The sequence below is a fragment of the Andrographis paniculata genome, unplaced genomic scaffold (assembly GCF_009805555.1).
Source record: "Andrographis paniculata isolate CXL003 unplaced genomic scaffold, ASM980555v1 Contig65END, whole genome shotgun sequence".
Classification (NCBI taxonomy): domain Eukaryota; kingdom Viridiplantae; phylum Streptophyta; class Magnoliopsida; order Lamiales; family Acanthaceae; genus Andrographis; species Andrographis paniculata.
Window position 1 is genome coordinate 1928076 of NW_026137601.1, and position 17903 is coordinate 1945978.

Here is a 17903-nt window from a genome sequence, read left to right on the forward strand (position 1 = left end):
GGTGTGTTTGTTTGGGAATTTGGAATTTTTTTTTTTTTAGAATTTGAATAATAAAAATTTTGAATTTAAATAGTTATACAGCGTGATATAAATATGTATTAATGTGATAGTTTAAATGTAAAATTGATTTTTAGTATAATATTGAAAATAAAAAATAGATGCTTGATTTAATATTTTTAAAAAAAAATAAAATAAAATTTAATGAATAGTGAAATTTTGGAGAAATTTGATAAAAGAACACCATAATATATACTCCCTTCGTCCCCGAACTATAGCATGGGTAAAAAGTATAGGTAAAAGACATTTTTGCCCTTGTGAATGTATTAATGTAAAAGGTAGTGGCAATTGTGTAATAATAATGAAAGAGCAAAGGTAGTTATACAATGATATGATTATTTATGAAAATAACACTATTGTTTTGAGATAGACAAAAATAGTAAACAAGACTATTGTATTCAGACGGGATGGAGTTTATGGTTAAGAAAAATCAGATACAAATTAATTAAAATTACTAAAAATATCTCAAAATATACATTTTGTGTTTTGAGTAGTTTATTTTTGTTTAATTTATTACTAGAACAATAACCAACACATCACAACATATTGGGCTGAGATTGGGACTTTTAAAATTTGCTTAGGCCCAACAACTATTATTGGGCCCTTACTCTTTATTGTATATAGCCATATTTGGTTGGATTAAATATACTAGACGGTCCGATAAATTTAGATTTAAGTCATTTTAAATTAATAGTTTTGAATAAATTAAAAATACTTTACAATTAAATCTACTATTTGAATATGAGATGTTGATGTTTTTCAAATCTTCAACAAACTTTCGAAAGATTTTGATTTTGGTTTTGACTTCGAATATTAAATTTTTGAATTAATATAGTTATTTGATATGATATAAATATGTATTGATGCGATGTTTTTAATGTAAAATTTAACTTAGTGTAATTAATAAATAAAAAATAGATGTTTAATCTGGTGGATTTTTGGAATAACAATTTGAAATAATAAAATTGAAAATCAAATCTCACAAATAAACACAACCAGAGTAATTTGAAATATTTTAAAGCCAAATCCCTCACCAATCAAGGTCTATAGAGATTACGTATACTCCATTTTAATATATATATATATATATATAATTTTTTTTATTTTCAAAAAATGGCAATTTTCATTTATTAATATTCTCTTACGTAATTTGTCTTTATTTTCTGTTTTTGTCTATCTCACTTATTTTTTCTTTTTTCTAAAATATAATTATACATTTTATCATATTTTAAAGTTTTAATTTTTTAATTTTAATTAAACTATTTAATTATCTTAATTTTAATGTATAATTATTATTACTATAAAATAATTATTTTTACTTTACCTAAATTTCTGCGTATAAAGTTATACATCCGAATTATATATGGCTGATCCGTATGGATTCAATCTTCTAGAACAAACCCCCAATTGAATAGCTCTCTTCCATATACTAACACAGTGATACATACAGATTTAGATACAGAATTACAGATATAGATACAGATATATAAATATAGATATAGATATAGAGAGAGACACACACACACGTGCGTGCATATGTTTGGAGTCGGACACGCACTGTACTGTTCTCCAGCGATCGATCATCAAAAACCTCCCAGACATTATATATATACACATATACATATATATTCTTGCAATGTACTAATTCATTCATTCATTCATTCATTGAAATCCGACGTAGAGAGAGAGAGAGAGAGAGAGATGGGCGGCGGGTCGTTGTCTAAGCGGTGGCGCAAGGGGAAGCCGGTGGCGGTGATGGTGATGGTGGAGGCGGTGTTCGCCCTCGTCAACATCCTTTACAAACTCGCCGCCAACGACAACATGAATCCTTCCCTCATCGTCGCCTACCGATTCATGTTCGGCGCCGCCTTCATCGGCCCCATCGCCTTCTTCGTCGAACGGTAATATATATTACTCCGTTAATTAATTAATTGCTAAAGACTTTTAGGTTTAATTTGTTTGTTTAGTATTTTGGTTTGATGAATATTTTTTTAAAGTGAAATATAGATAATTCTGTAAATAATATTTCTGTCATATTTAATTTATTATTATTTTTTAAATATAATTATACATTTTAATTTGTATTTTAAAATTTATAATTTATACTCTCTCCGTCTCGTCTCGTCTCGCCAGCCATATATAGCATCTTTTCCTTCTTAATACCTTCTTAATACGTTGTATTCCATTTTTTTTTTGGCAACTTTATCAATCTCAAACATACTTAATAAATATAAATCAATTTAATTAAACTTTAAACTTCTAACGTCTTACCCGCAGACCCACTCAAAACCCGTTATTTCTATCTCTCTCCTCAATTAATATAATTTTTTTTATCGAACTCCTCATTTTTTATAAAACTAATTTATGTAATGATAAATAAATAAATAAATTATATAAAATTTTATTATCTACAAAATGATATCCATATTGCATATGTTTTTTTAGATATAATTTTATAATTTACAATACCTAAAAAAATCGTGTCCCAGACGAAAGGGTTCATCCATCTCCGGACGGAGGGAGTAATTTTTTTAATTTAATTAAAAAATTAGTTATTTTAATCTTAATTTATAACTATTTTTATTAAATTATAATTATTTTACTAATAAATTTCTTAATTATTTATTAATTATACAATACCTAAAACTTTGGAATTAATTAACTAGAACGAAGAGAGTATAAAATATAATTTCCCTAGTCTCAAACCAAATGGCTCCTGTATTTAAGGTAAAATGTTTAATTAATTAATAATATTTAATTATGATATTATTTTATTATATTTTTATATGAGTAATATATTATTGAAGGTTTTAATATATATGATTAAAATAAATGTAGAATCTGTTTTTAAATATTATATTTCAATAAAATATATGTATTATAAATATTATTTTGTAAAGAATAAATGAGTTCTGAGTTGATCATAGGTGATGTAATGTATGTTATTAAGTTAATTAAATTGATTTATATTTGTTAAATATGTATAGATTTTGTAAATTTTACTAAAAATCAAAATGCGCCAAATTGAGAGTATATTATAATATATATATTGAAAATAGTATTATAAAAAAAATAAAAAAATAAAAAATTGTAGAAGAACACACTGTATGTTTCTTTTAGATTGAATTCGGAGATTTGATTTTTTTTTAATTAAAAAATATTTAATGTGATATTTACGAGAATAACATAGAATTTAAATAATAAAAAATAATATACAAACAGGAAATGAAGGCAACCTTTGAATTTGCTTTTTTTTTTTTTTTTTGTGATTTGCAATCAAGTGCTAGTTATTTTAATGTAATATTGGTGGTATAGGAGTTGGACTTGTGATCGTGAAGTCATTTAAATTTTTTTTTTTAAATAATAATAATAATAAGGGGAAAAGTGTACATAGAAAATTCTAAAAACAAATTAATTAATGAGAATGAAATTGATGATGTAAATCTGTTAGACAGCTGAGAAGAACAAATCGCGAACTCGAACCGCATGATTAAATTAAATCACGCATAATTATATTAAATTAATTAAACCACGTGAATTAAATAATTTAATCACGTTGTTGCGTGACATCACTTTACTAATTATTACATCATCATTTTAGTATATTAATTAGTTTTTTTATAATAATAATAATAATATGCTTTGATGATTTCAGGAAAAAGAGGCCAAAGTTAAGCTGGAAAATAAGCTTATGTGGGTTTCTATGTGGTCTGTTCGGGTAAGTCCCTAAACCTTTGTTATATTTTTATTTTTAAAATTATATTATTATTTTTAAAGTTATAAAAAAAAAAATTTAAATAATCATAATATAGAGTATTGTTTATTATATCAGGCATTTGCTTATTTAATTTTTAATTTAATTTTAAAATGAGAAAGGGACTGTTGTCTGCTTTTCCATTTGAGGGAGAAAAAGATGAAAACTTTTTGCATTCGTTAGAAAAATGGACAAACTTAGACAGCCTTACACTTAATTCTCACGCTTTAATTATTATTAATTTAATTAATTAATTAGTTTGGCCAAACTACATATCCGTGAAGTGTTTGGTTTAATTAATTAATTAATTTCACTTTTTAGACACACACAAAAACAAAATATAATTCTAATTCTTCTTTTTCTTTCTCATCTTTCTTTCGGGCAGTTTAATTAATTTTTCATCTGTACTTCACATTTTCCCTGCACCATTATCAAACTATATATATAAATATATAATTATCTTTTTAATTGATTAGTTGAGCAAAAAGACCAACCAAACAACCTTTTAGAATTATAGGATTTTCTAATACTCCCTCCGCGCCGAATTAAATATTTATTTACTTTTTGCACGTAGTTTTAGAAATATTAATATTATATTAGGATATAATAGGAATAAAGTAGAAATGACTAAAATAACCTTGATAGTACAGTTACTAAAAAAAAGAAATGAATACTTTATCATGGGACGGACTAAAATGGAAAAATGGATACTTTGTTATGGGACGGAGGGAGTACTACCTTATTCTACCGTCAATCTATCAATTTACTTTTTGCATATTAATAATTGAATATTAATTATTATATCAAAACGTAGTACAAATCAAAGAAAAACGACAAAAATACTTCTATTAGTGTTATATAATACTAATGTAATGATATTTGTACAAAAAATTATACAAATATAAGAATATTTTTAATGTTAAAAACAATGACGTCAAATACAAATGGATAGATTGGCGGTGGACGGAGGTAGTATCAATTTTGTAATTAATTAAGAGGATTAAAACCACGTTTACTTCGGATGTTTTGATTTTGAATAGTAAAATTTTGAATTGAAATAGTTATTTGATGTGATATAAATATGTATTGATGTGATATTTAAAATGTAAAATTATATTTTATTGTAATAAAATAAATAAAAATTGAATGTTTGATTTGATATTTTAAAAAAATAAAATAAAATTGAAATAATAAATCTTATAAGTAAAGAGAGCCATTTGATTTGATAATTATGATGATTTATTTATTTATTATTTGATAATTAATTAGGGGATCGTTGGGACAAAATCTGTACTTAAGAGGCATGGTAATGACGTCAGCAACGTTCTGCTCGGCCATGACCAATCTTATTCCCGCCATTACTTTCCTTGTCGGCATCATTCTCAGGTTAATTAAATTAAATTAAATTAAATTAATTCTCCATTCAATGAACAATATTTATATTTATGGCGCTGATTTAATCAAACTAACATACTAACTTGAACAATTAATAATTTTATTACAGGAGAGGGATGACATATATTGTAGTGTATAAGAATATGTATTGTATGAATTATATATTGTGTTATACTCTCTCCGTTCCAAACACTCTGCAATATTTTCTTTTTGGTATGTTCCAAACACCTTGCAACATTTCCAAAATAGGAAATAATTAATTATACTTAATCTCTGCCCCACATTTTATCCTCTCACATCATCCAAATAAAAAAATAAAATATATATTTCTCTCTAAAAACATTGTTTGAGATGAATGGATTATTATATAATATGTTTATTGTTTTAAAATTACAATATATTGTACTAGATGAATTATATAAAGTGATCTATTTGTTTTATTGGTTATATAATATGTTTACTGTGTTATATGAAATTATATAATATGCTATCAAAATATATTTTATATACTGTATTAAAATATATAGTAACCAAATTTTATATTTATCATAACATTTTTAATGTATTATTGGAATATTAAATCAATATATATATTGAGTAGATTATTATTACAATATTGTTACTTGTTAGTTTATGCACTTGTGCTATATTAATATCTATGTTTTGTTGAGATGATGTGCAATGTAAATTACTATTACTTTATTCATCTCAATTAAATATATATTTTTATCATTTTCCTATGTTTTATTCAAAAATATATAATTTTAGTTATAATAAAAGTAATTATATTTAAATATTAAAATATTTTTAACATTTATAAAAATATTTTTTATTTGTATTTTTAACTTAAAATGATAAAAATATTAAAATTATCTGACCTATTTCATTTAAAAAAATACTAATAACTTTTAATTTACTAAAAATAAATAAATAAAAATAGATGCATGGAGTTAGTAGTAGGGTACTACATATTGTTGGTTTATAAAATATATTTGTATTGTATTTACACGAGCTATTAACATGTGTTATCAATTGATATTCTACGATACAATCAACATTGTTATTAACTATGATTGATTTTTTTTTTTTTTTTTTGTGGGTATGAAAATATTTTTTAAAATACAAACAAACCTTCCGTGAGCAAGTTTTGAGATTTAGAAATAATTAAAATTTTAAATTTATATAATTTTTTTTATTAATGTTCTAAGTTTTAAAAAATAAATATTTTGATTTAATTAATTTCAAAATGATAAATTATGAACAATGAAAAAGACTGAAATAAACAAACTTATTTGCTTGTATTTATTTAAATAAAATACTGCAGTTGTTAAATATAATATTTTAAAATTATAATTAATCTTTTATATTTATTATTGTTACAGAATAGAAAAATTGGCATGGAACACAGTGGCCGGGAAAGCGAAGGTGTTTGGAACGATCTTAGGGATCGGAGGAGCGATGTTCCTCACGCTCTACAAAGGTCCGGACATAAACTATTGGGACACAAACATAAATCTTTTAACCATGACTTCAACTCATCATAACCCCCAAATGTCATCAAGCGCTCACAGTCACGGCAGTTACATTTTGGGAGCAACCTTGGCGATAATTAGTTGTTTCTTTTACGCGCTATGGCTGATCACTCAGGTAACTTGTCGGCGATGTTTCATGTGATTTTATTACACCTATTCTAAGTGATTGGGGTTGATTTGTTAGGCCAAAGCATCGAAGTTCTATCCATGTCCGTACTCTATAACTGCGATGATGACCCTATCGGCGTCGACTCAAGGGCTCTTATTTGCACTTTGCATCGAGAGAGATTGGAGCCAATGGCATTTGGGATGGGACATAAGGTTGCTCGCAGTCAGTGTCGCGGTACGAATCTATAAGTATTTTTTTTCGCTTAAATTGAGTTTTAAAGTTTGATTTTATTTTATATATATATATATAATAGTATAATGCCTTATATGATGTTTTATAAGAAATACTATATATTACTTATAAGACTGTAGATCCTAAGCTCATCCCGCCAAGTCAACATGGTACTGATTTGATTGAGTAAGCATGTATCATATAGGTGACCAACATATGTTATGTTATAAGATATCATATGTTGTATTATAAATATGTTGAAATATGTATAAATATATGATGGTCACCTTTATAGCATATGTTAATCCGATCAAATCAACACTATGCTGACTTGACCGAATCAGCAGTTGATCAATACTTGTATTATAAATAATATGAAGTTCAAATAGTAGAAAATTAAATAAAAATTGAAAGAAACACAACCGATGATTTCTTACATATAAATTCATATGGGATTTTCAATTTGTCGACAGGGTGTTCTGGGATCTGGGGTGATGTTCACGTGGGTCGCGTGGTGCGTGGAAATGAAAGGGCCACACTTTGTTTCAACGTTCCAACCTTTAATGCTCTTAATGGTGGCCTTTTGCGGATCGTTGTTCTTGGAAGAGAGGCTACACATGGGAATGTACGTTTTTCTGTACCTGTGAAAAAACTCGATCTAAATTTATTAATTATTATATATATCAACGGCATTGGCTCGTATGATGCAGAGTAATCGGCGGTGTGTTAATAGTTGGTGGACTATACGTCGTCTTGTGGGGGAAGAATAAGGAAGCCGAACAAAATTCGCGAATCACAGTAGTAAACGACGTTGAAGATCAAGTGTGCATCGATGCATTGTCGCCGTACGCCGGCGAAAAGGCGCAGGAAGAAAATCTAGAAGAAGAGAGATGAAAGATTCTTGGGTGCCATGAATATTGATATAATTGCCAAAAATATGATTATACCACAAGAAAAGATGAAATTCTAATTCTCAAATTTAGGTATTCATTTAGTATGTTTATTACACTTGCATATAAATGTTAATTGATTATTGATAGATGCAATATATACAAAATATGTATACAAAAATTTGATGGATCGTTGATCCTTATTTATATATATATAGATTGAGTAAATTGTATTTTTAGTCCCATATTTAACTTTTTTTATTATTATTTTAGAATTTTAACTGAATTTTGTATGAAAATAGTCAATTTTGCTAAAACGGTCCTCCGATGCTGAATTTGTCACGTTGGCCCGTTGTAAGCGACACTTGAAAAAAATTTATTTTTTATTTTACAAAATATTTTGATAAACTAATTTTTTAGTCTTTTATTTTTGTCCTCATTTATCATTTAAGAACTTAAATGGACTATGTTTGAAAATATTTCTGCAAATAAAAATTTTGCGCTAAAATAATTCTCCGATATTGTCTTTTATGTGGCGAATCAACATCGAATGACCATTTTAGCGAAAAAATTGTATTTACGAGATTATTTTCAAATATGGTCAATTTAAAATACAAAAATAATAAATGTGTCGAATTAAACAATTTACATATATATTTTTATTTTTATAAGATTATATCAATTATATATTTTATTCTCATATCATATATATATATATATATATGTATATTGTAAGATTGGGCTTCATTACCATAACTTGGGCCCATAAACTCCAAATGAAAATTGCTTTCAAATTGGGCCATATATTTTTATGTTTTAATCTAAAATTGTTACGCATATCAATATTTTAATTACGAAATTCGTCGATGTTATAAATGGATACGTTCTTTTTCTATTCGGTTGCCTAGTTTTGTAATAAAAATATTACTATTAATAGTAGTATATAATTAAATTTTAAAATGGAGAGGTATTCACACACACACACACATATATATATATATATACTTATTTAAATAAAGATGTTAGAATGTCCAAATCTTATTACATCATTTTGACTTTGTAAGACTTACTTGGCTATCGTTTTCTATGTAAAAATAAATAAATAAATAAATAATTGAAGGAAGAGGTGGAGAAGTGACACTTGAAACAAAGAAAAAATACAACGAGAGAATCCAAGGGATAATTAAAGTGTGCAACGGATAAGTTTATTCATTATTATTATTATTATTATTATTATTATTATTATTATTATTTTCCTCCAGCCAATTGATACCAATTTTCATAAATTAAAAGTATTATAATTATGGCTGACTTTAAGTATTTTTTTTTTCAAAAATATATATCAAGTACATTTTTTTTTCACAAAATATACATTAATTATTTTTTTTTTATCATTTACAAAAAAATTATCTAAACTAACTAAAATTAATAATGTCACGTTGGGATGCAAATTGTGAAAATTAAAGGGATAAATGAAATAATGGCCTCAATATTGGGAATATTTTTTAGCTATATTTATTAATTAATAATAACATTAAATGTCTATTTATAAGAATGATACAAAATGAATACTGCAAATTATAAATGTCTAATAAGTATATCAAAATAATAATACTCCCTCCGTTCCAATACAATAGTCTTGTTTATCATTTTTGTCCATCCCAAAACAATAGTCTTATTTTCATAAATAATCATATCATCAAACTATCTCTACTTTTTCATTTTTATTATACAATTGCCACTTCATTTTACATTAATATAAATTACAAGGGCAAAAAAATCTTTTATTCATATTTTTTACCAATATCATTTTTTCTTAAATTTCGTACCCAACACAATTAAAAGTATATTTATGCGACGGAGAGAGTACTAAGGGTGTGTTTGTTTGAGGGATTTGTTTGGATTTCCACTATTCATCCTATTTTTTTCCCTCAAAAACATCAAATCAAACACCTATTTTTTATTTTATATATTATAATAAAAATCAATTTTACATTCAAAACATCACATTAATACCTATTTATATCATATCATACAACTATTCAAATTCAAAATTTTTACTATTCAAATCTCAACTCAAAATCAAAACCCTTAAACAAACACACCCTTAAATATATCAAATATATGTATATCAACATTTTGTTTTTGTTTGAATTTGAAATATATATATATATATATATTGGTATTACATAATGTGTAATATTTTGTTCGGCAATGAAAGAAATATTTTTTTATATTACCTATAAAAATCTAAAAATGAATGAACTAATATTTTTTGTTAATGATTAATTTTTTTAGTAGCTAGATAAAATATATTAAAATAAATGTTGCTGAATAAATAGAATATTATGAAATTTAAATTAATAATATAAATATAAATACATAAAAGATCGCGTGCTACGTGTACAACATGATAATAAGTAAAATATATGTCGTCATATATATTCAATATTAATATATAGGAATATTAAATAATTAAAAATAAAAGTCAAAAGTCAACTAATCAAACTGCTTTCTAGGTTGCTTCCTCTCAAGCAAAATTATAATAATTAACTAATTTAAAAATAAATAATAAACTAATTTAATCCTTAACCAATAATTCAAATTAGTCTAAACAGTTAACAAACCGACCCCTTCACATCAACCATGCCCAATATTTTCTAAATTAAGGGTCTGTTTGTTCGGGAGATTTTCCCCAAATACACTGTTTATTCGATTTTTTTTTCTCAAAAATATCAAATTAAATATTTATTTTTTATTTTTTATATTATACTAAAAATTAATTTTACATTCAAAATATCACATCAACACCTATTTATATCACATCATACAACTGTTCAAATTCAAAACTTTTACTGTTTAAATCTCAACTCAAAATCCAAACCTCCAAACAAACACACCACTCTGATAAAAAAGAATTAAAAGGTAGATAATAATATTGTAGATAAATAATAATAAATAATAAAATTGTAGATAAATAAAATTATGGAGAAATAATATATATAATAAAATTAAAGAAAAAAAAATAATAGAGAATGGAAGCATATTCTTTTGTTGGGAAAAATAGAAAATTCAATTAAAAATATATAAATAAATAATACAATTTATTGATATTGATTATGAGAAAATTCTAAATAGGATTAGAAAAGTTATGTTTTTATTTAGAATTTTTATGTTAATAATAATTTACATATGATATTTTATAATATAAAATAATTTAAAAATCATAAAAGTTAAATAATGCCCCTTTGTTCTACTTTGAAAGTAAATAGTATTATTTTTTTTTTACGGAGTTTAATAAATATTCCATTTTACTGATAGTTTATAATAATTTTGATAGGTAATAACTATTTTATTCTATAAAGTATAAAGTTAATGTAAAAATATTGATATAAACAAATATAGTAAATACATTTGCAATATGTACTAGAGTCTACACATACTAAAAAATAAAATGAAAATTTTATATTTAAATTTTAAAAAAATATATATTTATCAAATAAACAAAATGAGTATTTTGAAAAATATTTATTCGAATTATTAAGAAAAGAAATAAAAATGGATAATTTATATCAAATAGATAAAAATGACAATAAATAGCACATGACTTTCTAATAAATACAGCTCATTAATATTTTAAAAAAAATAAAATTGAGTATTTTTTGCTTAAAGTTTAGGGTTAGTTCATTTTTCATTCATTTTTCTTTTTGTAACATAAGTGCCATAATTTCAATAAAATTATATTGTTCTATTTATTTTAATAAAATATTATTAAATAAAAAATTTGATAAACATATCATGTTTTTTAATTTATTATTATTTCAAATTAAAAACAGCAATATTCAATCTATACGATTTTCGTTAAAATATATACTACCTTCATCCACCATCAATCTATCAATTTGTATTTGGCGTCGTCGTTTTAAACGTTAAAAATATCCTTATATTTGTATAAATTTTTGTACAAATGTCATTACATTAATATTATAAGACATCAATAAAAATATTTTTGTCGTTTTTCCTTGATTTATACTACGTTTTGATATAATAATTAATATTAAAAAATTAACATCCAAAAAGTAAACAGATAGATTAGCGATAGACGGAGATAATATAATTTTTTCACAAAATATTATATTAAAATAAATTTTAAAATAAAAAACTAACTTTAAAACAAAACCAAAGAATTTCTATAATATTAAACCAAACAGAGCAAATATACACAAACAACCATAATATAACAATAAAAATAATATTTGGAACATATTATAGTAATATAACTATTATATTTCCAACATGGGATGGTTTTGGTGATTTGAAAAAATCAGCACCATATAAATTTTTAACTCAGCACAAGTACAAGCAAAATATATTATTATTGCATGCAGTACATGTTGTATATAATAAAAGTATATATGCTATTTTTTTATAATAACAAGCGTGTCCTATAAAAGTATGTAATGGCTAAAATTAACTGCTATGTGTGTTATATGAGACTATAACATATGTTGTTATTTGTTATTTCATGTGCAGTAGTTGTTTTATATTAACATATGAAATATGTTGTCTGTAATAATCCTATGTGCTGTTGAGACTATAACATGTGTTATTTGTTCATATGATATATGTAGTAATACCGTGTACGATCAAACAACACACCATATACGGTTCAACACAATGCTAAATTTTAAATAAATTAAGTGAGATATAATGAGTATTTTAAATAATTTTTTAAAAAAGATAATTATAATTAAAAAATAAAATAAAATTCAAACTTAGCCTAAGATAAACAAACCATACAACACTCCATACTTTTCTTTATAATGCTAAATAAATTACTATAAAATCATAAAAATAGTACTATTATTTTTGTTCCTCAGGTAACTAAGGGTGTGTGTTTGGGGATTGGATTTTAAATACGTATTCATTTCTTTTTTCTTCTAAAAAATATCAAATTAAATACATATTTTTTATTTTTTATATTATGCTAAAAATTAATTTTACATTTAAAACGTCACATCAATACCTCTTTATATCACATCATACAACTATTCAAATTTAAAAATTTTAATATTAATATTATATCAATATATAATATAAATTAAAAAAAATAGAAAATACATCTATTAATATTATATAATAAAAATATAAAAATATTTTTAATATCAAATACAGTGACATAAAAAAAATTCTTTGTTAAAAGATAAAGAAAATATAGATAGGAAACTCATATAGACTTTGTTTATATAAACAATTACTTTTTCAAAAAAGTTTATTTAATTTATATATATATATATATACATAAATCTTCTAAAATTGCGCCGGTTTGTTTGGTTTTGATTTGAAATTGGAATAATTATTTGAGGTTTTGTTCAAATAATATTTTTATATGATATTTTATGACAAGAAATATTGTATTTTTATTAAGAACAATAAGAAATGAATAATAAAGTTTTTCTATTTGAAAAAAACCAAACACATCCTAAATTTTTCAAAATTTATACTATATAAAACAAGTAGTTTGATTGACTGTGATTTGAAATTAATTTAAAATAAGATATTAGGTTTAAATACTATTCTCCCTGTCCCATAACAAAATATTCATTTTTTTCATTTTAGTCCGTCCCATAACAAAGTATTTATTTTATTTTTTAGTAATTGTACTATTTACCTAACATTACAAATACCTTTACAACTTACAATATATTACACAAATACCATTATTTTTATATCACACCATACTAATAAAGTTATTTTAGTCATTTATACTTCATTTCTACTACATTACAATATAATACTCCCTCTGTCCCGAAACTAAGTATCCATTTGCTTATTGTACGTAGTTTTAGAAATATTAGTATTATATTGAGATATAGTATGAATAAAATAGAAATAACTAAAATAACCTTGTTAGTATGTGTGATATAAAGGTAATGACATTTGTGTAATATATTGTAAGTTGTAAGGGTATTTGTAATGTTACGTAGAAAGTACAGTTACTAAAAAAAAAGGAAATGGATATTTTGTTATGGGACAGACTAAAATGAAAAAATGGATACTTTGTTATGGGACGGAGGGAGTACTAATATTTCTAAAACAACGTGAAAAAACAAACGGATACCTAGTTATGGGACGGAGTAATATTTTTGATGTGATATTTGTGAGAAAAGTATTATCCAATTTTCAACTCAAAGTACTCATTTTATCATATTTATATTTATTTTATATTAAATTATAAATATATCATTACATATACAATTAGTTTATGCATAAAATAAAATAATAAAAAATATTAAAATCTCTTACTATAAAATCCAAAAGAATACATTTAGGATGTGTTTGTTTGAAAGATTTGTGAGGATTTTCACTATTCATCCCATTTTTCCTTAAAAAAAATATCAAATTAAATATCTATTTTTCATTTTCTATATTATACTAAAAATTAATTTTACATTTAAAATATCACATCAACACCTATTTATATCACATCATACAACCATTCAAATTCAAAATTTTTACTATTCAAATTTCAACTTAAAATCCAAACCTCGAAAGGAACACACTCTAAGCAGAACGAAATGAGTAATATATTTTTATTAAAAACGCACATATAATTTGAATACATTTCAATTCATTGTCCTTTACATTTTATTTGAAATAATTTTACCAAAAATGTTTATAATAATAAAATAATAAAAAATTACACAAATTTTATAATATTTCAAATTAAAACAAATTTTATAATATTTCAAATTAAAAATAATAAATATATTGGAACGGATTACATCATAATTTTGAAATAAATAGAACAGATATCAACCACCTTCAATCCAACCATTTGCTCTCCTCTGTGCTTCGGTGCATTGCACCAGCTTCAATACAGACCGTAGATCTCTGTCGTCTTCTCCGATACATACACACAATATACGCATAGAGAGAGAAACAGAGAAGAGAGAGGAGGTTCCCAATACCATTTACGCGTGTTTCTCTCTCCACTGTCCCACCCCCACTTATTCCCTTTCCCTTCTTCTCCCATTCTCATATCTTCCTCCGCCTCCATTCTTCCCCAAACCACCTTCATCTCTCTCCATTTCCATTTTCTCACAATTTCTCGCTCTGAAGAATACACACAGACGCCGCCGCGGTTTGCTCTCAGGATTCGCCCGGTTTTCTTCTCCGGCGAAGATTTCCGATCTCATTTCTCGCCGTCGAGGTCGACGCCTGCGTGAGTCAACTCAATTGCATTCCGATTCGGTACATCTCTCACTTTCGTTCCATCCTCGCCCGTCAATTTTTGAGACAGTTAATTTTTTCGTTTCAGATTTAGGGTTTCCATTTTCCACACACACAGACACATATGTATGTCTATTTATTTAATTTTTCTGATAGCGGTTTGGATGGCGACTCTGAAACCTTTGTATTTTGCTTTCTCGCAGTAGCCTGAGCCTTAAAGTTAAGTGCCTTTTTTTTTTTAGCAGATCTCTGAAGAAATTGTGAAACTCTGTTGATTTTCTGCAGGTTTTGATACTTTTTCTTCGTGACAGTTGAATAATTAATTTCGAGTCCTTTTCTGCTTTGCTCGAAATAATTGCTCTGAATTTATGGATATGGCTTTTATTTGTTAGGTTATTGATTTATTACCTTTGCGTGTGACCTAATTTCTTCTTCCCGGGGCTGTTCATTGCTGCTTTTGTTCTATAATTTGTGGTTATGTAAGATTTATCTGAGTATCTAAATTTGATCTGCAAAGCTCCATGGAAGTGTAATTCAATTGTGATTCTCGTCCTTTTCAGCTTCTAGGTTTTACTTTTCTTAGTTAATGGCGTCTTCTTTCCATGGCTGCCTTCTCTGTTCTTCCAAAATTTCCTAATTTCATAAAACCACTTGTTCCTTTTCGGATTAAACTTATTCCCCTCTGCATTGTGGATTGCAGAACTTCCAAAAATCAATGTCATTCCGACACATAGCGCGGGATATAAGAGAGAGCATCGGGAGCTTTTCTCGCCGGAGTTTCGACGTGAGGATTCTCGGGCATCATCGAGGGAAGTCTCATGGTTCTTTCAACGACTCGAATGATCATCCCGTCATGATCCAGAATAGCCGGTGGGCGAATCTCCCTCCCGAGCTTCTCTTCGACGTGATCAGAAGGCTGGAAGAGAGCGAGAGCACGTGGCCTGCTCGGAAGGATGTCGTCGCCTGCGCAGCCGTTTGCCGATCATGGAGGAGCATGTGTAAGGAAATTGTCAAAAACCCAGAAATCTGCGGGAAGCTTACTTTCCCGGTTTCGTTAAAACAGGTAATTTAACTAACTTTCCGCACCCTTTTTTCTCCGTGACGACATATTACTTTTAGTTGTAACGAAATCCTGTTTTTTGTTGTCTGTGCTCAGCCGGGGTTTCGCGACGGAGCCATTCAATGCTTCATAAAGCGCGACAAATCTAATCTGACGTATCATCTCTTTCTATGTCTGAGTCCCGGTGAGTGATCTTTATCACACGTGTTGTATAATGTAATATTATTCTTGCAGTATGATCACTGTCCGAATCCGTTATAACGATCTTTTTTTAAATTGATGGTAGCAGCTTTGCTGGTCGAAAATGGGAAGTTTCTTCTCTCTGCTAAAAGAACTCGCCGAACTACTTGCACTGAGTATATCATCTCTATGGATGCCGAGAACATTTCACGATCGAGCAGCACGTACATTGGAAAACTGAGGTAAAAAAACTAGTTGCCGACGAGTTATTTTCCCAGCTGGATTATATTCGGGTTCTTTAAAAAAAAAAAATTGGTTTCTTTTTGGATTGTGCAGATCGAATTTTCTTGGCACAAAGTTTATAATATACGATACACAGCCTACCCACTCGTGTTCGAATGCGGCGGGGCAGCCCGGGAGAACGAGCAGGCGATTCTACTCCAAGAAAGTGTCTCCGAAAGTCCCGACCGGGAGCTACAACATATGCCAAATCTCGTACGAACTTAACGTGCTCGGGACCCGAGGGCCTCGCAAAATGCAGTGCGTGATGCACTCGATACCTGCGTCGTCCGTTGAGCCCGGCGGAGTTGTGCCGGGACAGCCCTCAGAGCTGGTGCCGAGATCCATCGAAGACTCGTTCCGGAGCATCTCGTTCTCCAAGTCCCTGGACCACTCGTCCGAATTCAGCAGCTCCCGATTCTCCGATATCCCGGGGTTATCAAACGACGGCGGCGATAGTAAAGGGAGGCCGTTGGTGCTGAAGAACAAGGCGCCGCGGTGGCACGAGCAGCTGCAGTGCTGGTGCCTGAATTTTCGGGGACGGGTGACGGTCGCTTCCGTCAAGAACTTTCAACTGATTGCTGCTGCTGCACCGCCGGTGGCGGCGGCTGCTGCGGCAGTGGTGCCGCCTCCGGCGGCGGGGCAGGTAGATCATGATAAGATAATTCTGCAGTTTGGGAAGGTGGGGAAGGATATGTTCACCATGGATTACAGGTATCCGTTGTCGGCGTTTCAGGCGTTTGCCATTTGTTTGAGCAGCTTCGACACCAAATTGGCCTGTGAATAGACAGACAGAGACACAGATCAGATTCAGATTTATGACAAATTGAAAGAACAAAAAAAAAAATTAAAAATGAAGAACATATTGGATGTGGATGGGATGGAATTGGTTGTTGGTGATTAGTGTTAAGGGACAGTAAGTATGTTTATGTATCTATGTATTTATGATTCCATTGTTGCTGCTGCTGTGTATATTGTGGTTTTTCTTATTTTTTGGTTCTCTTTTGATTCTCTCGTCCATCTTGCTGTGGAAATGTGAAGATTAGGGTTTGCATATTGATTTGATTTGGGGACGCCCCCCAGATCGATAAATAGGCAGGGAACGACGCCGTATTGAGCTTATAAATTATCAATGGAGTTCTTGCCACTCATGCTAAAATATGCAGTTGTGAACGACACAATA

General features: G+C 27.5%; 2 protein-coding genes across 3 annotated transcripts; both read left to right on the plus strand.

Annotated features, from left to right (window-relative positions):
• Window positions 1-1758: 1758 nt before the first annotated feature.
• Window positions 1759-8084, plus strand: LOC127262364 (WAT1-related protein At1g68170-like). The gene is made up of 7 exons (XM_051291016.1): window positions 1759-1958; window positions 3713-3775; window positions 5081-5197; window positions 6589-6853; window positions 6923-7081; window positions 7552-7703; window positions 7789-8084. The coding sequence occupies exons 1-7, from the start codon at window positions 1759-1761 to the stop codon at window positions 7970-7972; spliced, it is 1140 nt and encodes a 379-aa protein (XP_051146973.1). The 3' UTR covers window positions 7973-8084.
• Window positions 8085-14910: 6826 nt separating this feature from the next.
• Window positions 14911-17709, plus strand: LOC127262220 (tubby-like F-box protein 8). Of its 2 annotated transcripts, none has more exons than XM_051290808.1 (5): window positions 14911-15222; window positions 15902-16264; window positions 16358-16445; window positions 16548-16683; window positions 16778-17709. In XM_051290808.1, the coding sequence occupies exons 2-5, from the start codon at window positions 15917-15919 to the stop codon at window positions 17505-17507; spliced, it is 1302 nt and encodes a 433-aa protein (XP_051146765.1). In that variant the 5' UTR covers window positions 14911-15222; window positions 15902-15916; the 3' UTR covers window positions 17508-17709. The 2 variants fall into 2 exon arrangements, with proteins under 2 accessions (XP_051146765.1, XP_051146766.1); XM_051290809.1 differs by having other exon boundaries at window positions 14913-15222; window positions 16551-16683.
• Window positions 17710-17903: the final 194 nt, after the last annotated feature.